This window comes from Leucoraja erinacea, chromosome 4 (assembly GCF_028641065.1).
Source record: "Leucoraja erinacea ecotype New England chromosome 4, Leri_hhj_1, whole genome shotgun sequence".
NCBI lineage: Eukaryota > Metazoa > Chordata > Chondrichthyes > Rajiformes > Rajidae > Leucoraja > Leucoraja erinaceus.
The window spans coordinates 57864363-57885770 of record NC_073380.1 but is presented as its reverse complement, the minus strand read 5'-3'; the positions used below and the strand labels follow the sequence as shown (position 1 = coordinate 57885770).

Sequence of the window (21408 nt, the reverse complement as noted above, 5' to 3'; positions counted from 1 at the left end):
CAAGTTGTTAACATGGAAAGTTGTGAATGGGATTGTCTGGCGTTGCTGAGAAATTCTAACGGGTTTAGTTTCTGCTGAGAGAGTAGTGGAGTGCGTTAGTGCCTTCTGCTGACGGAATGCTATTGGATCTCCAGCAGTAATTAATTTAAAGTCATCTTATTGACACAATGTCTAGTTTTTAAAGTGAAACTTTTTTCCTGGTGACTGCAAGTGTTCATTATCTTTTGGTGGGATCATTAGGAACCCATTGGTGCTGGAGTATGGCTTGACAGTGATTGGGAGACATAATATCAAAACTGGGAGAGTTGGTATAATTAGAAGCTCTTATTAAAGCTGTTGTCAGCGACTGATTAAACTGAAGAGGGGAATTACTGGACTGAGACCTGTCTCCAACCACAGTTCTGTAAAGGTTGGCTACCATCTCTCATTAGTAGATGATTTAACATCTCGCGGATGAAAGTTAGTGGATATAAATCTGCCGCACAGTATTGTTTCAGAAAAAGGGACGGTGGTAGTCTTTAGACTTTAGAGATATACGGCACGGAAACGGGCAATTCGGCCCACGGTTTCCACACCAACCAGTGATCACCACACACCAGTTCTATCCTACACACTAGGGACAATTTTACAACTTCATCAAAGCCAATTAACGTACAAACCTGTACTTCTTTGGGGTGTGGGAGAATGTGCAATAGATTCGAGGTCAGGATTGAACCTGGGTCTTTGAGAAACTGTAAGGCAACGTGTCTAACAGCTGTGCCACTGTGCCACAAATGGAAGACAGGAGAGATTCAATGATGGTAGTGTGTGGTGAAGGAGGATGGGATTGCTTGGGCAATACAACATGGACCTGTAAAAAGTGTGATTGAAACAGCAGATCAATATCTGAGAAGGCTGAACTCAATTCTTTATAAGAATGATCCCGGGGATGTTTGGGTTAACGTATGAGGAGCGTTTGATAGCTCTGGGCCTGTACCTGCTGGAGTTTAGAGGATGAGGGGCGATCTCATTGAAACCTACCAAATAATGAAAGGTCTAGATAAAGTGGATGTGGAGATGCCTACGATCACAGGGCACAGCCTCAAAATAAAAGGACCTACCTTTAGAATAGAAGTATAGAAACATAGAGAATAGGTGCAAGAGTAGGCCATTTGGACCTTCGATCCAGCACCGCCATTCAATATGATCATGGCTGATCATCCAAATTCAGTACCCGTTTCCTGCTTTCTCCCCATATCCCTTGATTCCTTTAGCCCTAAGAGCTAAATCTAACTCTCTCTTGAAAACCTCCAGTGAATTGGCCACCACTCCCTTCTGTGGCAGGGAATTCCACAGATTCACAACTCTGGGTGAAAATGTTTTTCCTCATCTCAGTTCTAAATGGCCTTCGTAAACTGTGACCCCTGGTTCTGGACTCCCCCAACATCGGGACCACTTTTCTTGCATCTAGCCTGTCCATCCCCTTAAGAATGTTATATGTTTCTGTAAGATATCCTTCTAAATTCCAGTGAAAATAAGCCCAGTCGATCCATTCTTTCATCATAAATGGAGATAAGGAGGACTTTCATTGGTCAGAGGGTGGTGAATCTGTGGAATTCTTTGCCACATTTGGCTGTGGAGGCCAAGTCATTGGGTATTTTTAACATGAACATTGACTTGATTTTTGATCAGTAAGGGTGTCATAGGTTAAGGGGGAGAAGGCAGGAGGAAATGACGAGCAGACTTAATGGGCCGAATGGCCTAACTCTGCTTTTCTGGTCCTATGTTTCAAGGTCTAATATTAAGTTGAATGGCGTAGTATGCATACGAGACAATAAAGAACCATGAACCATTGAACTGTGGAAGATGGGGGTTCCATTCCTTAGCTAACATTAGACTTTATCTAAATGGGACTGAGTGGGAGTAGGATGGGGCATTAACGTGGCCAGTGACCCAATGCCATTGCCACACTGAAGGAGGCATTGTGCACAATGTTTGGTCTCCCGGCGTTGAGTTGACCACATTGTGCGCAGCATCTATTGATGTTAGTGAGCATTGAATCAGATAAAAACTCAGGTTGAAAATTAACCACAAGCCATAATCTAATACAGAGAACTGGTGCCAATTCTAATCTCTCTCATCTCTCCGCACCCCACTTGCAAGACAGAACAAGAGATAATTACATTTTTGTTAGCCAAGATGACTAAAGATTTTGCAGTGCTCGGATTAAAAATGTGGCAACGTGCTTGAATCTGGAGCTGGAAAGCTGGAAATGGTGCAGGGCAGATTTACGAGGATCTTGCCAGGACTCGAGGGGCTAAGTTATAGGGCGAGGTTGAGCAGGTCTAGGACCCTATTCCTCAAGAGCCTGTTCCACTGTACAAGCTAATTCAAGAGTTCTCCTGTAGTTTCCCCGATTCAAACTCGGAGAATTACGGTAATACTCAGCGCTCTCGTGGACATTTTTCAACATGTTGAAAAATCTTCACAAGTCTTCACGAGCTTACCGCGAGAACCAGCCGTTAGCGTTACGAGCCGCTAAGAGATGGCCCGAGCTCCGACGCACACCCGCTACGTACATTCTACATGCTTACCACGAGTTTGCTTTTTTTTTAATCTCTGGAGAGCTCTTGAATTACCTTGTACAGTGGGACAAGGCCATTAGGAGCATAGGAGAATAAGGGGTGATCTTATATAAGTGCACAAAATCATGTGAGGAATAGATCGGCTAGATGCACAAAGTTGTAGGAGCCACTAAATCTCATGACTTTTAGACACAGCTTGTTCCCATTGCGTAGGAACAAGCAGCGTCACGTGAGCAGAGAGCTGGGATTCAATAGACAATAGACAATAGGTGCAGGAGTAGGCCAATTGGCCCTTCGAGCCAGCACCGCCATTCAATGTGATCATGGCTGATCATCCCCAATCAGTACCCCGTTCCTGCCTTCACCGCATATCGCCTGACTCCGCAATTTTTAAGAGCCCTCTCTAGCTCTCTCTTGAAAGCATCCAGAGAACCGGCCTCCACCACCCTCTGAGGAAGAGAATTCCACAGTGTTTGTTTCCGATGCTTCGATCTGCCAGTATATGCAGAGGTGCATTTTTAACAGGTTTTAGTTTCGTTTAGAGATTCATAGAAACATAGAAACATAGAAATTAGGTGCAGGAGTAGGCCATTCGGCCCTTCGAGCCTGCACCGCTATTCAATATGATCATGGCTGATCATCCAACTCAGTATCCCGTACCTGCCTTCTCTCCATACCCCCTGATCCCCTTAGCCACAAGGGCCACATCTAACTCCCTCTTAAATATAGCCAATGAACTGGCCTCAACTACCCTCTGTGGCAGAGAGTTCCAGAGATTCACCACTCTCTGCGTGAAAAAAGTTCTTCTCATCTCGGTTTTAAAGGATTTCCCCTTTATCCTTAAGCTGTGACCCCTTGTCCTGGACTTCCCTAACATCGGGAACAATCTTCCTGCATCTAGCCTGTCCAATCCCTTAAGAATTTTGTAAGTTTCTATAAGATCCCCTCTCAATCTTCTAAATTCTAGAGAGTATATCCAGTCTTTCTTCATAAGACAGTCCTGACATCCCAGGAATCAGTCTGGTGAACCGTCTCTGCACTCCCTCTAAGGCAATAATGTCCTTCCTCAGATTTGGAGACCAAAACTGTACGCAATACTCCAGGTGTGGTCTCACCAAGACCCTGTACAACTGCAGTAGAACCTCTCTGCTCCTATACTCAAATCCTTTTGCAATGAAAGCTAACATACCATTCGCTTTCCTTACTGCCTGCTGCACCTGCATGCCTACCTTCAATGACTGGTGTACCAAGACACCCAGGTCTCGCTGCATCTCCCCCTTTCCCAATCGGCCACCATTTAGATAATAGTCTGCTTTCCTGTTTTTGCCACCAAAATGGATAACCTCACATTTATCCACATTATACTGCATCTGCCAAACATTTGCCCACTCACCCAGCCTATCCAAGTCACCCTGCAGTCTCCTAGCATCCTAGCATTCAAACTGTACCTAAAAAACACGTGGACATGAAGTTACCACAGAGTCTCTTGTCCAGAGAAGGGGAATCAAGAACCAGAGGACATAGCTTTAAGGTGAGGGGGGAGGGGGAATAGTTAATAGTAACCTGAGGGATAACTTTTTCACACAAAGGGTGGTGGGTGTATGTAACAAGCTGCTGGAGGAGCTAGTTGTGGCAGGTACTATCGCAACATTTTAGAAACATTTAGAAAGATACATGGATAGGACTGGTTTCAAGGGATGTGGGCCAAATGCAGGCATGTGGGACTAGTGTAGATGTAATAAATTGGGCCGAAGCGCCTATTTCCACACCCTAGGACACCATGACTCCATGATTCTATACTCCCTGACTCTACGAATCAAGGAAGCTTAATGTTGTATAGGGAGGAACTGTAGATGCAGGTTACATCGAAGATAGACACAAAATGCTGGAGTAACTTAGCAGGTCTGGCAGCAACTCTGGGGAAAAAGTATGGGTGACGTTTCGTGTCGGGCCCTTCTTCAGTATTGTGTTCTGTTTTGGTGAGTTTAGGAAGGATGTCGTTAAGCCGAAAGAATGTAGAGACATTTTAAGAGGATGTTACCAGGACTCGAGGGCATGTTATATAAGGAGTGATTGGGAAAGCCCCACAGTCTGTGGAAGGGTTTTGACCCAAAACAATACGTATTCGTTTTCTCCAGAGAATGCTGCCTGACCCGTTGAGTTACTCCAGCATTTTGTGTCCATCTTCTAGGCACAAAATTGTGTTCCCTTGTGTTATTTAAAAAAAATAGTTTTACCTTGAATATGAGTCACGGTGTTCCGTGACTATCGTTAAATGTTACATGTTAACGAACACTGCCCGTGAACAGACATGTCAGATAACTAATTCTCTTTCTAATTATTTTGACGGCAGAATTGTCAAGCTCAGCACATCAATAAATTGACAAGAGATTATTCATCTCAATAAAATGAAGCCTGTCCCTTTCACCATAATATTTTTCACAGGCTTCAATTTGACTTTGACTGTTAACATTGATATTTATAGCCTGAAAGTTCATCTGAGTGATATCATGGCACAGCGTCTCAATTTGTGTTTGTTTCCGATGCTTCCCTCTGCCAGTATATGCAGAGGTGCACTTTAACAGGTTTTGGTTTCGTTTAGAGATTCAGCGTGGAAACAGGCCCCACCGCCAACCAGCAATCACCCCGCACACTAGTTCCATCCGGCACACACTAGGGACAATTTACCGAAGCCAATTATCCTACAAACATGTGTAGGAAAGAGCTGCTCATACCGGTTTACACTGAAGAGAGACACAAAATAACTCAGCGGGTCAGGCAGCATCTCTGGAGAAAAGGAATAGGTGACATTTCGGGTCGAGAGCCTTCTTCAGACTGAGAGTCATGGGAGAGGGAAACTAGAGGTGAGAAAAGGTACGGTGCAACTCCGAGCCGCAATCGTTGGTCAATGAGCCCACATTGGTCCATTGTTGGCCGTAGTAGAGGTGATAATGAAGGGATATGAACAGTGAAACTGGCAGGATGCATAGCATGGGTGGGAGGGACAGAGTGAGAGGGAATGCAAGGGGTTTACTTGAAATTATAGAAATCAATATTCGTACCGCTGGGTTTTAATCTGCACGTCTTTGAAATGTGGGTGGAATCCGGAGCACGCGAAGAAAACCCACACGTTACAAACTCCATACAGACAGCACCTGTGGTCAGGGTTGAACCTGCGTCTCTGGTGCTGTGAGGCAGCAACTCAACCATTGTGTCACTGTTTTTTCCATAATAAAACCAGGGCTGATTGAATCAGAGTGAAGTGGGTCTCTATACGGTCGTATCGAAAAGACTGATTTCAGGAGTCATTTGTTCTGTGATTGATATTGCTACAGAGATTACATATTCTATTTTAAGATTGCAGTAAGAATAAGTTCAATAAAGCATATGGGAGCCTTGACTCTGTAAGTGGCGGCATTGATAATAAATGTGAGGAGGTCGTGCTTTATAAATTACAATTAATATGTTTCACACTCTAGGCCTGGCGACCTTCGAGACCACCTTATAGTATGTGACTGGGGAAGGTCATCGTAGAAACATACAGCATGGAATCAGATCCTTCTGCCTAATACGTCCATGCGGACCTAGATACTCCATCTAAGTTAGTCCCATTTGCCTGCATTAGGTCCATGTCCCTCTAAAACGTTCCTATCTATGTAGTTGTCCAAAAGGCTCGACCCGAAATGTCACCTCTCCATGTTCTTCAGAGATGCTGACTGACCTGCTGAGTTACCATCGCACTTAGAGTCTTGGGTCATACAGTATAGAAACAGGCCCTTTGGCCCAACTTTTCCACTTGACCATAACATGCCCCATCTACACTAGTCCCACCTCCCCACGCTTGACCCATAACCCTATCCTGTCCAAATGTCTCTTAAATGTAATGACAATACCTTCCTCAATTACCTCCTCTGGCAACTCGTTCCATACACCCACTAGACTTTGTGTAAAAAAGTTATCCCTCAGGTTCTTATTAAATATTTCCACCTTCACCTTAAACCTATGTTGCCTGGTTCTCGATTCTCTTACTCTGGGCAAAACACTACGCATTTGCCTGATCTATTCCCCTCTTGATCGTGTACGCCTCTGTAAAGTACAGAACAGATTAACGTCGGCACCCATGGCCAAAGAGCCCACAATGGTCCATTGTTGGCTGTGGAGGAGGTGATAATGAGCCCATACGAACAGTGAAACAAGGGATGGGCAGGGACAGATAGACTGGATTTGTTTTCCCTGGAGCCGAGGCTGAGAAATGACATGATAAGAGGTATATAAAATTATGAAATAGGGAAGATAATCAAATCCCTATGGTGGGGGAGTCTAAAACTGAAGGGCATAGGTTTAAGGTGAGAGGGCGTAGTTTCAAAGTGGATCTGAGAGGTAAATTATTCACAGTAAAAAAAAAGTATCAGTGTATTGAATGAGCTGCTAGAGGAGGTGGTGAATTCTGAATTCCCCTTCCTATTTCCACACTGACCTTTCTATCCTGGGCTTCGTGCACTGTCTGAGGCCATATGCAAATTGAAGGAACTGCACCTCATATTTCACTTGGGCCGCTTACAATCTAGCTGTATGAACATTGATTTCTCAAATTTCAAGTAATCCCTGCATTCCATCTCACTGCGCACCTCCCCCCCACCCTAGTCATCCTGCCAGTTCCACTGTTCACATACATATATCTCTTCATTATCACCTCTTCCACAGCCAACAATAGACCATTGTGGGCTCCACCTTTCCTTGGTCAACGGTGCTGGCTCCGATTTTTTGCTAAACCTTTTCATACAGCATGGAACTTTCTGCCAGAATAGTTAGATGAGGCAGGGATTATTGCAATTTATAAGAAACATTTAGACAGTTGCCTGAAGTAAGTAAGTAAGTTTATTGGCCAAGTATTCACATACAAGGAATTTGCCTTGGTGCTCCGCCCACAAGTAACAAAATGACATACTGTGACAGTTACGAATGACTCGGAAAACACTAAACATTAATAATAATAAAACATTAATGATAAAACACCATTGATTAAGCATGTGAACCAACAAAATACCAGATCAAAGGGAGGCTACAGATTTTTGGCTGTTGAGTAGAGCAACTACTCGTGGATAAAAACTGTTTCTATGTCTGGCTGCGGAGTCGCCTTCCAGAGGGAAGTGATTCAAAGAGTTTGTGGCCAGGTGAGAGGGGTCAGAGATGATCTTGCCCGCTCGCTTCCTGGCCCTTGCAGTGTACAGTTCATCAATAGAGGGAAGGTTACAGCCAATAATCTTCTCTGCTGGAATAGGACAGGTTTAGAGGGAGGTGCAGGGAGGTGGGACTAGTGGAGATGGGACATATTGGGCATTGGGCCAAAGGGCCTGTTTCCACACTATATGGCTTGATGACTCCGTGACTCTGTAGAGGAATGGGACTAATTGTGTAGTCCTTTTTCTAGTACAGGCATAAGTGCGGAATGGACTCCTACGCATGTTTCTATAAAGATTATTACATAAATCATGAGGGAAATAGAAGAGTCTCTTCCCCAGAGTAGGGGGATCGAGAACTAGAGGACATAGATTTAAGGTGTGGAAAGATTTAATAGGAACCTGAGGGGTAACTTTTTTTACTCAAAGGGTGGTGGGTGGATGGAGCAAGCTGCCAGAGGAGGTAGTTGAGGCAGGGACTTTGGCAACTCTACCGCTGCCCAAATGTGGCCCCACTGTGCCACTGTGTCTCTCAACACCATTTTCACCTTTTACAATTATTTCTGCACTGAGATTTTCTATAACATGAGGTTTCATAGGAATAAGACTGTTGTGTTATAGCAGCACAATCTGTACCACGTGCTGAATGATTCCCAGACAGGTGAAGACCTACCGTTAATCATTTTGACTCTGTCTTTCAGGAATCATCAAAACTGCTCTCCCTAACATGGACCGGGAGGCCAAGGATCGCTACCTGCTGGTGATACAGGCTAAAGATATGGTGGGTCAGATGGGAGGCCTGTCTGGAACGACATCGATCACCGTCACTCTCAGCGATGTCAATGACAACCCGCCACGCTTCTCCCGCAGTAAGCAAACATCCAACTCTTTACAGAAGATCCCTCGCACACAACCTCACTCTGAGATTGTCCCTAATTTAGTTTAGTTTAGATTAGTTTAAAGATACAACACGGAAACAGGCCCTTCGGCCCACTGAGTCCGTGCCGACCATCGATCCCTGCACATTAACAATATCCTAACCACTAGGGACAATTTACAATCTTACCAATGCCAATTAGCCTACAAACCTGTATGTTCTTGGAGTGTGGGAGGAAACCGGAGCTCCTGGAAAAAACCCGCACAGGTCATGGAGAGAACGTGCAAACTATGTACAGACAGCATCCGTAGTCTGGATCGAACCTGGGTCTCTGGCGCTGTACGTCAGCAACTCTACCACTGCACTACGTCGCCCCTGCTGGTGAAGCCTAATATTTTACAGGAGAACATGGATCGGTGACGTTTCAGCTCGGGACACTTCTGATCTCCAGAGATGCTGCCTGATCCGCTGAGTCACTGTGTCCTTTTTTTGTAAACTAGCGTGTGCACATCCTGGTGTCTCATTGTTAGATATTAGATATTATCCAACCGCTTAAATATTTTAGTCATGAGCCACAAACCAGATGGACCAGAGGTTTCACTCTTTTGGACTTTCGGTGTAATTTACCTGAAGTGAGAAAACCTGCTTGAGCACGGTGGCGCAGCAGTAGAGCCACTGCCTTACAGCACTAGAGAGCCGGGTTCAATCCTGACTACGAGTGCTGTCTATACGGACTTTGTACATTCTCCCCTTCACCTCGTGGGTTTCCTCCGGGATCTCCGGTTTCCTTCCCCACTCCAAACACGTACAGGTTTGTATGCTAATAAGCTTGGTAAAATTGTAAATTGTCCGTAGTGTGTACGATAGTGTCGGTGTACGGGTTGATCGCTATTCTGCACGGACTTGGTGGGCCGAAGGGCCTGTTTCCACGCAGTATTTCTAAACTAAACTAAACTTTAAGCAACATTTGGAACTAGCATTTGTGCCAGTAGGAAAAACAATGACAGTGTCAACCTAGATCTTTGTGTTCTGATCTTCAGAGTGTTTCTTTACCCAATATTCAAACTCAGAATGCTATTTGTTGACGCTAGTAGCAAGAAATCCTGGCAGGTGGTAGCCATGAGTTATAACATCAAACAGGACAGCACAAGAACAGGTGCTTTGGCCCACAATGTCTGTGCCGAACATAATGCCAAGGCCAACTCTTACAGGCCTGTACACAACCCATATTTCTCCATTCTTGCATAACCAAAATCACTTAAATGCCACTTTCATATCTAACTCCCGCCATTCCCAGCAGCATGCTCCTGACATTCACCAGCCTCTGTATAAAGAAACCTGGTTGCACATCTCCTTTAAGCTTTGCCCTCTCACCTTAATGGGATGCCTTCTAGTACTTGACAATAGACAATAGGTTCAGCAGTAGGCCATATGGCCCTTCAAGCCAGCACCACCATTCAATGTGATCATGGCTGATCATTCCCAATCAGTACTCCGCACCTGCCTTCTCCATACATCCCCTGACTCCGCTATCTTTAAGAGCCTTATCTAGCTCTCTCTTGAAAGTTTCCAGAGAACCGGCTTCCACTGCCCTCTGAGGCAGAGAATTCCACAGACTCACAACTCTCTGTGTGAAAAAGTGTTTCCTCATCTCCGTTCGAAATGGCTTACCTCTTATTCTTTAACTGTGGCCCCTGGTTCTGGACTCCTCCAACATCGGGAACATGTTTTCTGCCTCTGGTGTGTCCAAACCCTTAATAAACCTATATGTTTCAATAAGATTCCCTCTCATCCTTCTAAATTCCAGAGTATACAAGCCCAGCCGCTCCATTCTCTCAGCATATGACGGTCCTGTCATCCCGCAAATTAACCTTGTGAACATACGTTGTACTCCCTCAATATCAATAATGTCCTTCCTCAAATTGTTATTTCCATCCTGGAAAAAAGGATCTGATTGTCTACCCTATCTATGCCACTCATAATTTTATATACTACCACCAGATCTCCCCACAACCCCCGCAGTTCCAGAGAAAATAATACGTCCATCCAAACACTCCATGCAGAAAATACCCCCTATTCCAGGCATAGATAGGGTAGACAATCATAACTCTTTTTGGATGGAAATATCAAATATTAGAAGGCATCGCTTTAAGGTGAAGGGGCAAGGTTTAAAGGATTAGTACGGGTGTCAGTGATTACAGAGAGAAGAATGGGGTTGGGAGGGAGATGTAGATCAGCCATGGTTGAACGGCAGAGTAGACTTGATGGGCCGAATGGCCTAATTCTGCACCTATCACATGACCACCTCTGCATAACCACTTCTGCATAATTTCCGAAGCATCCATATCCTTCATGTCATGGGATGACCAGAATTATGCATCATAATTTCCTAGCAGGTTGCTCTACACATTCTAGAAATTGCATAACATATGACAACATTGAAGCATTCTTTATAAATGTATGGGTTTGCATTTTATCTCAAGATGACTTCAGATCAAAGAATGCCACTTGGTCAGTTAACAGTTTATGAAGTATCTTTCAGTGGCACCAGTATTTTCAGGCAAGGGGTTCGAAGGTTTGTGCATGTACAACTCCAGATTCAGGGACAGTTTCTTTCCAGTTGTCATCAGGCAACTGAACCATCAGAGCAGTCCTAACCTCCCATCTACCTCATTGGGAACCTTCAAACTATCTTTATTCTGACTTTACTGGACTTCACCTTGCACTAAATGCATACCTTTATCCTGCATCAGTACACTGTGGATGGGTCAATTGTAATTGTCATCTTTCCACTGACTGGATAGCACTTGACAAAAGCTTTTCAGTGCACCTCAGTACACGTGACACTAAACTAAATTCAAACTCAAACACAAATGTTATACCCTTTATCCTGTATCTGTAGACTGTGGAAGGCTCGATTGCAATTATGTATAGTCTATTGGCTGGCTGGATAGCACGCAACATTGAAGCGTTTCACTGCATGTCGGTACATCTGACAATAATAAACTAAACTAACTTAAACTGGCAGGTTCTCCCCCCTATGTAAGTTCCGTTACCTAAAGAAACCCCAACAGCTCCTGAATCTTGGCTGAGAGTGGCAACAGGATGGAGGCAGTCCTTCTGTTGCTGCCTGTTTCCAATGCGTGGGAGCGGAGCTGACAAAACATTCCCTGTACACTTGGCATGTTGGTGCTGTTTGGATGTTGTTGGGGAACGTTGATTGAAAGTTGCAGAGAAAGATCGAGAAACATTCACAGACTCAAACTCAAAATGCAATCACTTTGAATTACAAAGATGAAACGGTATGTTGCATGTCAAGCTTTATGGGTAAATGGTGATTTGAGTTGAAGGGATGAATGTGAATAATATTACATTTTTATTATCATGGTGATTCTGGAAAGAAAATTTCTCTCTTGGATTTTCTCACACAGTAGATCTTTATCATGAGTTGGATCTTACTGCCTGCTGTTCTGGTCTCGTTACAGAAAATATATGATTATTGGAGAGGGTACAGAGGACATTCACAAGCTATGATGAGACTCCATCCAGCTGGAGATAGACACAAAGTGCTGGAGTAACTCAGCGGGTCAGGCAAATCAGGGCCTGCAACAGATGACCACTGGCAGGGAGGTTCCCAAATAGGCCAATAGTTGGTTAGGGATGTTGTGATCCCAAGAGGGATACATCGTGGCGAACTGCGGAACTGGTTAACCCGGTTTTAATGGGGGGGGGCAGGGAGGGCAGAGGCGGGTGGTTGCATAAGTAACCTAAAATTAGAGTATTCAATGTTCATACCGCTAGGTTGTAAGCTACCCAGGGACAGAAAGGTCCATATGTGCATGTGGTCCTCACTCTTGCCCTTTGACTCCAACTCACCCCTGACATGTTATCACCATCCCCCTGACCTCCCTCTTTCCAATTCCAGACCTGTCCACCTGGCGTTGCTTTCTTTAGAAGGCTGAGGGAAGAGCAAATTGAGGTCTAATGAGGTCTATACATTTCTATTTCCAAAGTCTATCCATCAATCACAAGAAAGCTTAGAGCAGAGGAGGCAGAGAGGGGACATGATAGAGGACTAAAACGTTATGTGAGACATAATCAGGAAAGATAGTTATTGTCTCGTTACCGTATTCAATGGCAGCACAGGCTTGAAGGGCTGAGTGGGTTGTGCTCCTATTTGCTCATGCTCTTGTCTGTCGGTTTAGTGTCCATAATGACGATGTCAGCAGGCAGATGCAGCAAATGATGGAGATGGTAGACAATCAGAACCTTTTTCCCAGGGTTGATATGTCCAACACTGGAGGGCATAGCTATAAGGTGAGAGGGGTAATGCTTAATGGAGATGTGCGGGGCAAGGATTTTACACAGAGAGCGGTGAGGGCCTGGAACCAGTGCTTCCACACCTCAAAAAAACATTTCCTTAAATAGAGTCCAAAAATTTCCTGGAATTTGATCAAAGTGGAAACACACCCTGGAAAGAAATGATAAAGGCTTTTATGAGACTTTTAGATAGGCATGTGAAAACGCAGGGAATGGAGGGATATGGATCATGTACAGCAGATGAGATCAGTTTAACGTAGCATTATGTACGGCACAAACATTATGGGCCGAAGGACCCGTACCTGTGTTTAGTGTAGTTTAGCAATACAGTGTGAAAACAGGCCCTTCATCCCACTGAGTCCTGCTGACCAGTGATTACCCCTACACCAGGTCTATCCTACACATAAGGAACAATATATAAGGCAAATGGCATATCTGCCATTGTGGAAAACGTTAGGGAGACACCATTTTGGGATTCTAAAGCTAGAATGCATTTGATTAAGGTGAGAGAGAGGAGGTTTAAATGGAATCTGAAGGATAATTGTTTTGGACAAAGACTGTCTGGCGTTTGGAATGAGCAGTCAGAGGAGGCGGTGAAGGCAGGAACAGGAGAAACATTGAACAGGGTCCCAAGAAACTGCGGATGCTGGAATCTTGCGTGAAAATCGAAATGCTGTAGTAACTCAATGGGTCAGGCAGCATCTATTGAGGACACACCTAGGACATACATAGACTGGTACCAATGGAAGAGTCTGAAGAAGGATCTTAACAAAGTTTTCTAGAGATGCCTGACTTCCTGAGTTACTCCAGCACTTTTTGATCTAAACATTAGAGCACGGGGCAATAGGGCGGCCCGGTGCCGCAGCGGTAGAGTTGCTGCCTTACAGCGCCAGAGACCTGGGTTCGATCCTGACCACGGGTGCTGTCTGTACGGACAGTTTGTACGTTCTCCATGTGACCGCGTGGGTTTTCTCCGGTTGCTCCGGTCTCCTCCCAAACTCCAAAGACATACAAGTTTGTAGGTTAATTGGCTTCTGTAAATTGTCCCATGTGTGTAGGATAGAACAAATGTATGGGCCGATGGGTCTGTTTCCACTCTGTATCTTGAGACTAAACTAAACTAAATGAGGAAGAAGACAATATACTGATAATGGTACTATTCTGCACAAGGACAGAGGGATCAGGTGTGTTTATACATTCATCTTTAAAGGGAAGGACATATTGAAAGATTAAACCATATGGGATCTTAGGGCTTATTAATAGAGATACAGGATACAAAAGCAGTGAAGCTATCTTCAATCTGCACAAAGAAGATTTGTTAGACTACACTTGGAAAATTGCGTCCAATTTTGATTACCTTTGGAAGGACATCAAAGGCTTGGAGAGATTTGTGAGTGGGGAAGGTTTAAGAATTCGTTTGGCTTTAAGAGAATAAATACAGAGGTATTATTTCCACTGACAGGAGGGTACATAACCATGTACAGAGATTTAAAGTAATTGACAAAAAATCAAACTGAAGGTGACGATTTTTCTTTCACACAGTGAGTTGCTAAGCCAAAAGTCTAAAAGACAAGTGGAAGTCAATTCCAAAGTAACTTTCAGAAAAATGAATTGGATAAATTCTCAAAGGAAAACTTGTCAGTGTGGTGGGGAGACTGAAGACAAAAAGTAATCAGGTCACAGCTTGAGTACGTTGTATAGCTTTGGTCATTGCAAGACAGATGTGATTACACTGCTGACTGTGCATAGAAAACATTGCCAGGACTGAGATATTAGTTTAGTTTAGTTTGGCTTATTGTCACGTATATCGAGGTACAGGGAAAAGCTTTTTGTTGCGTGCTGTGTTCATAAGTTCATAAGTGACAGGAGCAGAATTAGGCCGTTCGGCCCATCGAGTCTATTCTGTTGTCCAATCATGGCTGATCCATCTTACTCTCTCAACGCCATTCTCCTGCCTTCTCCCCATAACCCCCGACACCCATACTAATCAAGAATCTATCAAACTCTGCCTTAAAAATATCTGTTGACTTGGCCTCCACAGCCTTCTGTGACAATCAATTCCACAGATTCACCACCCTCTGACTAAAGAAATTCCTCCTCATCTCCTTCCTAAAAGTACATCCTGGATACTATCCAGGTCCTATCCAGTTAGCGGAAAGACTAAACATGGTTTAGTCAATCAAGCCGTCCACAGTGTGCAGATACAGGATAAATGGAATGATCTTTAGTGCAAGATAAAGTCTGATTAAAGATAGTCCGAGGATCTCCAATGAGGTAGATAGTAATTCAGGACCGCTCTCTAGTTGTTCATATGATGGTCCAGTTGCCTGATAACAGCTGGGAAGAAACTGTCCCTGAATCTGGCGTGTGTGCGATTTCACACTTCTGTACCTCTTAACTGATGGGAGAGGGGAAGAAGAGGGAGTGGAGACCAGGGTGCGACTCGTCCTTGATTATGATGGTGGCCCTGCCGAGGCAGCGTGAAGTGTACATGGAGTCAGTGGAAGGGAGGTTTGTTCATGTGATGGTTTAGGCTGTGTCTACAATATTAGTTGTGAGGAAAGATGGTATGGACAGCTTGTCATTGCATTAAAGAAAGCTGGTTGAATAAAGTTCTGAGTAGTCTACTCTAATTAAACAGGGTGGACCAATTACCCTCAGCAGAAGGGTCAAAACCAGAGAGCAGATATTTAAAATAGTTAGTAGAAGGTTTAGAGGGTAGATGGGATGACTTTTATTATAATACAGAGTGTGGTGGGAACTCACTGCCTGAAAGAGTTGAAGAGGCTAGAACCCTTGCACCAGTTAAGCAGCACTTGGATATATTTTATTTAATAATAATAATAATAATAATAATAATCTTATTTATATAGCACATTTTTAGTCAACTTGCATTGACCCCAAAGTGCTTCACATAATTACATTACATTTACATACAGGCAAAGGTGGGTGAAGTGTCTTGCCCCAAGGACACAACGACAGTATGCACTCCAAGCGGGATTCGAACTGGCTACCTTCCGGCCGCCAGCCGAACACTTAGCCCATTGCGCCATCTGTCGTCCCCCGTTTAGCTTAGAGATGGAAAGGGAGGTAGGGCAGGGGGAGGGGAAAAGGGAGAAATGGGTGCAAAAGAGAGGTGGTCAGAAGGGGAGGGGGTGTTTGTAAGTTAGTTATCTACAATAGTAAGATTAAACGAGAACTTACCAGTTTGAAGTTTGATCTTTATTTTATGAGGAGTTATGATGAGGGATTACGTGAAGACCCCGCCAGCACGCGTGCGTGACATTCTTCAAAGCAGCGATGTGGAATCACAGAAAATAGTAATTGAAGTAAACATAGTAAAGACAAGGAGAACTAAGATACCAGTTGACCTTTATAATTGAGGGCAGGAGCGGAGGGCACGTAATGCCTCATCGTAACTCCTCATAAAATAAAGATCAAACTTCAAACTGGTAAGTTCTCGTTTAATCTTACTATTTTACTTCGGAGTCACGTGAGTGACTACGTGAAGATTTTAAAGCTCTGTGATTTCAAGCCGTGGAACAGTCCATGCTTCACTCACTGCCAAAGTCATTCAAGGGAGGAAGTATGTTATTGTATTCAGACATGCATCCAATTCAGGTAATAATTTATTTTAACAAAATAATCCTCCCTAGGGCTAAATATATTGCAGAATTCAAACTTGATTCTGCAATACCGCAGGCTTGGTTATTGGCTTATTATAAAGAATTGGAAGGTCTTTCTCTTAACCATCCTGCTGTTTCCAGGATATGGTCCATAGGCACTTCCTTGTCTCTAGCTGCCGGTGTTGCTGTGCCCATGTGGATAGAAACTTAAGATGTCAGTGTCCACCCCAGCAGCTACCAAGCCTGTCTGAGCCATCTAGCGATGATTAGTGCTGATACCCGGCCATTAGGCTGTTTATGGCTGCCCATAGTGCTAATTTACTTCCTCTTAAGTTTTAGTAGTTTTAAGGTATAATAGAAGGTGTGTCATTACACATAGTCGGGTGTCAGTTGGGTGAATCTGGAATTCCAAATTTTGTCCTGATGATCATGGTCTATCTTGTTTAACAAATGTGCGAAGTTATCTTTTCTGGAGATGCCATAATTTATCCCAGTCTCAGTTTATGTAGAAACTGGACCCCTAGAGCTGAGACCAGTACTATCAGCATACTGTTTTTAAATGTCAGTCCCCCCCCAGGGACAGGGACATTGCTGGTGCCCCTAGCAATTTTAGTACAACACTGACGTCCCATATCTGGGAGTACTCCCCTCTAGGAGGGTTGGTGTTGAAATAATCCTCATAAGTTTGACAACTAGAGGGTGAGATCCCATGGAGAGTTGTCGTGGCGCCTGCCACCAGCAAGCTGACAGGGCACTCCTGCATAATTATAGTACTGCAGCTCAGTCCTTCATCTACATGAAGGCTGGATAGGAATTCCCAGGACGTTGGTGGTTGTAGCTGTATTATATGCTACACCAGCCCTTGTTGATTCTTGATAGGCTGCTGTGATCATGCTCATGGTCCTGTCCACCAGCCCGGATCTAGCATGGTGGACTATGGTTCAGAGACTATGTCCGAGACCACAGGGATCCATGGCTGTGTAGGCCAATCAGGTACTTTCAAGACACTTGATGTTGAGTCCATATGTGTTTTTGCTTAGGATCCGACTGATGAGGCAGGAGGGAAAAACATTGTAAACAATTATTCCGCATTAAGTGAGTAACGTCCATTGCTGCTGCCCCAAGTGTGGTTCACAAGCGGCATATGTTGGTAACTGGTGATTGGGTCTAGATGCAAATGGATCGATATCTGGTGTCCCTCTTTTGGTAACATCAGCAACTTTTTTGTGGTCCAACAGCCATTCGATGCTGTCATTGAATTTTGATGACCTGGTATGTGGCTCAGTATTGAGCTTACCTGGTAGGTAAGTTTGCTGATAGTCAAATATGTATGTTAACACACCATAGCCAAATATATTGGCCAGATTGACACATGGTATCGATCTTTTCTCCCATATGATTAATATATGCCACCACTGTGATATTATCAATTCGTAGGCGGACATGCAGATGGTGCATTGTTAGCAGTAGGCTTTTAGACCATAAAACACACCCAACACCAGTGTTTTTAGTAATTAATTATTTTGTAGGTTTATCCAAGTCTGCTTTACTCTTTGGCAATGTTACAGACATATGGATAGCATTAATTGTAAATCCCAGAAAATCCAGTTGTGGATGCCGTTGACTTAGATTTATCTGGATGGAGATGACCCCAGAGTTTCACCCTATGTTTGGTAGCTAAAACTGATGATTTAGCTAGATCAGGGTTTTTTCCCCACAATTGATATATCATCAAGATATGCCATGACAATATGTTTTTGTTTCTAATATTGCCAAGGCCCGTTTTAATATCTTGTTGAAAAGTCTTGGGGCTGAAGTTAGGCCATTAGGCAACGCTATACCCTGCCATTGGTGCCCCATCCAGTTAAATTTTAGGTATCGACAATGATCCCTCCATGTCTTCCAAAACAAGTGTAATATTCCCCCTGTTAGTACAGGTCATACACCTTTGTGTTCTGGAAGGAACCAGATCCACCTACTTACCTGGTTGCCAGTGGTACATCCCTTTCTTCAATTTCTGCCTCTTCTGCGCAAGAGGTGCCGGAGTGCGGGGTTGGCACATTTTCCATGAGGGTCGCTCTGGACCTTGGCCTAAAAGGACCTTCATGGTGCTGCGCAGCCCTCATGCTTTAACCAGCGTCCTGGTGTTGGTACCTGCTGGTGGTTGCATAGGGGTGCTGTCATTGCTGATGACGCTGTTATGAGCCCGACGGCTTTGATCTCTTTGTCGAGCTTTTCTCTGTTCCATCGTCTGGGCGAGCAACCAATGATATGCCCGCTGTCAGAAGTTTTGAAATCTTCTGTAGTTTGACCTCCTGGGTTTTTGTGCCAGTCCCACTGTACCCCCAGATCGCATTGTTTGCTGCAGGCATTTTTAAAATGAAGTAAAGTTCACAGGAGGCCTATACTTCTGTGTAATTTTGTTGCCTGTTCCTGCAGAAGATGGAAGTACAGGTAGTCGATGCTGGCCGCCAGCCTGGTCTGTAATGGTACTTTTCGTTGATCCGTAATTTTGGTGATCCAGTAGCTCCTTAGGATTCTGCACCCCCTGCACACTGTCATTTTTTTCAGCCACGTCCCCTTCTTCCGGACCAGCCTAGCCCTGGTCCACAACGCATTCCCCTATCGAGGGAGATGCATTGTTTTACATCCCTCGATAAGGTGCTGTTGTGGGAGTGCGAAGACTCCCATAGTGGGCTTGCTCCATCTCCCGGAGCAAGTTACGGGCAGACCTCTGCTGTACTCGGCAGCGCGCCCCTTTCGGCCGGACTCAGGTGAGTATGATCGGCCGGGCTGAATCCTGCTCGTTTTGCCTCCAGCCTGCTGCGTTGCTTTGAGCTGCTTTGAGCTTTGACTCATGACGCTGGATTCAGCTTGGAGTCGGTAAGTGGACCTTAGTAACCACGCCAATGGTCACTTTCACTGTCCTTGGGCAGTGTGTCCTTCTGGCCGGACTCCCTGAGTCTATCGGCCGTACCGACTCCTGCCTGCCTGCAGCCTGCTGTGTTGTTTCCAGGTATACAGCTCGCGGTGCTCGGCTCAGCCTGTGCCGGTCGTACCCGGCTGTCGGCTGCCGGAACCTTCCTAGTTCCTCACAGCCTGCGGTCCTGGAACTGCTGTTTGCCCATGGTTGTGGGCTGCTGGAACTTTGCCTAGTTCCCCGCAGCCTGCGGTCCTGGAACTGCTGGACGTTAGTGGTGTCGGCTGCCGGAACCTACCTGGTTCCCCGCAGCCTGCGGTCCTGGAACCGCTGGGCGTCTGTGTGTCGGCTGCCGGGAACTGCCTTGTTCCCCGCAGCCTGCGGTCCAGGAACCGCTGGACATTAGTGGTGTCGGCTGCTGGGACCTACCTGGTTCCCTGCAGGCAGCCTGCAGTCCAGGTCCGTTTTTTCTTCCCCTTGTCCAACGTGCTGTAACATAAAGCACAGCAAGGGGAAGAATACAACTTCAATTTTTCCTTACCTGTGTAGGTCCGTTTGAATTTTTCCCGTGGGAGCGCTCCACCCCCGCCCGTCGCTGTTGCACTGCGTGAGACGCAATGGCGCGCACGCGTGCTGGCGGGCTCTTCACGTAGTCACTCACGTGACTCCGAAGTAAAATTGGAGATTAGCTTTAGTTTAGAGATACAGTGTGGAAACAGGCCCTTCGGCCCACTGTGTCTACGCTGACCAACAATCAACCACACACAAGTTCTATGTCATGCAGACCAATTAACCTACAAACCTGTACGTCATTGGAGTGTGGGAGGACACCGGAGCTCCCGGAGAAAACCCGTATGGTCTCAGGGAGAACATACAAACACCGTACAGGATCAGGATCGAACTTGGGTCTCTGGCACTGTAATGGGCCTGTCCCACTTAGGCGACTTTTGAGGCGACTGCAGGAGACTATGCAGTCGCCACATGGTCGCTTCATGTTCATGGGTGGTTGCCGGGGAGTCACCTCCATGATCACGAGGAGTTCCCGCATTCTGGGAACTAGTCTCGGCCTCATTATGGTCGCCTTGAATTTTTCAACATGTTGAAAAATTAGTGGCGGCTAGAATGAAGCTGCCATGGAGAGTAGCGAGAATTCTTGTGCCGTAGGTGGGTCGCCAGGAGGTCCTAATGGGTTGCCAGGTCGAAGGTTCTCGTAGGTTCTCGTAGGTTGTAACCGGTGCTGACGGGTGAATTTCATTGGCTCATTGGGGATAATAAAGGTAAGCAGTAGTTTTCAGAACCGACCGGTAATGTTAAATGTCCGCCGAGCTTCACAGCTGTGTAGCTCTGGCTTCTTAAAAGTTGTCTCCACTCCTTCTCCCCCCCTTCTCCCACCCCCCTCCTCCTCTTTTAAAGTACTTACCGTACACTGTGCTTTAGCCATCTTATTTCTGCTTCACCCTGGCCTTGCACCGTGTGAATTTACTAGACAGCTCTCACTCCGCTTGCCCTGTCCCCCACCGGCACAACAGGCTGGTGAAGGAAGCGATGTGTTTGTGTGTGTGTGTTCCACTCTGACAGTCGCTGTTCCAGTTGCCGGTTGTTCAGGCTTGACAGTCACCGGCAGCCCGCTGAAAAATCGCCCAAGCGGGACAGGACTATAAGGCAGCAACTCTACTGCTGCACCAATGTGCCGCCCTCAGAGAGGGGTGAGGGGGGAAAACTTTAAAGGAGATACATAGGGCATATTGGGTGTGCCATTTTACACCAATTTAAGACACCAATGAATATGCAAGGAATGGAGGGATTATGGATCACGTGCAGGCAGAGGAGTTTACTTTATCTTTGCGTCATGTTAGGCAGAGCCATTGTGGGCTGAAGGGCCAGTTCCTATGCTGCACTGTTCTGATGATTCAGTGGGACT

The 21408-nt window shown here is 45.2% G+C and overlaps 1 protein-coding gene across 1 annotated transcript in view; it reads left to right on the top strand.

Annotated features, from left to right (window-relative positions):
* The window catches only part of cdh7a (cadherin 7a), a 294111-nt gene that overhangs the window by 209407 nt on the left and 63296 nt on the right, over positions 1–21408 (top strand). Inside the window, 1 exon segment of the mRNA XM_055634342.1 lies at positions 8446–8613. Coding sequence (XP_055490317.1) covers positions 8446–8613 — 168 coding nt within the window.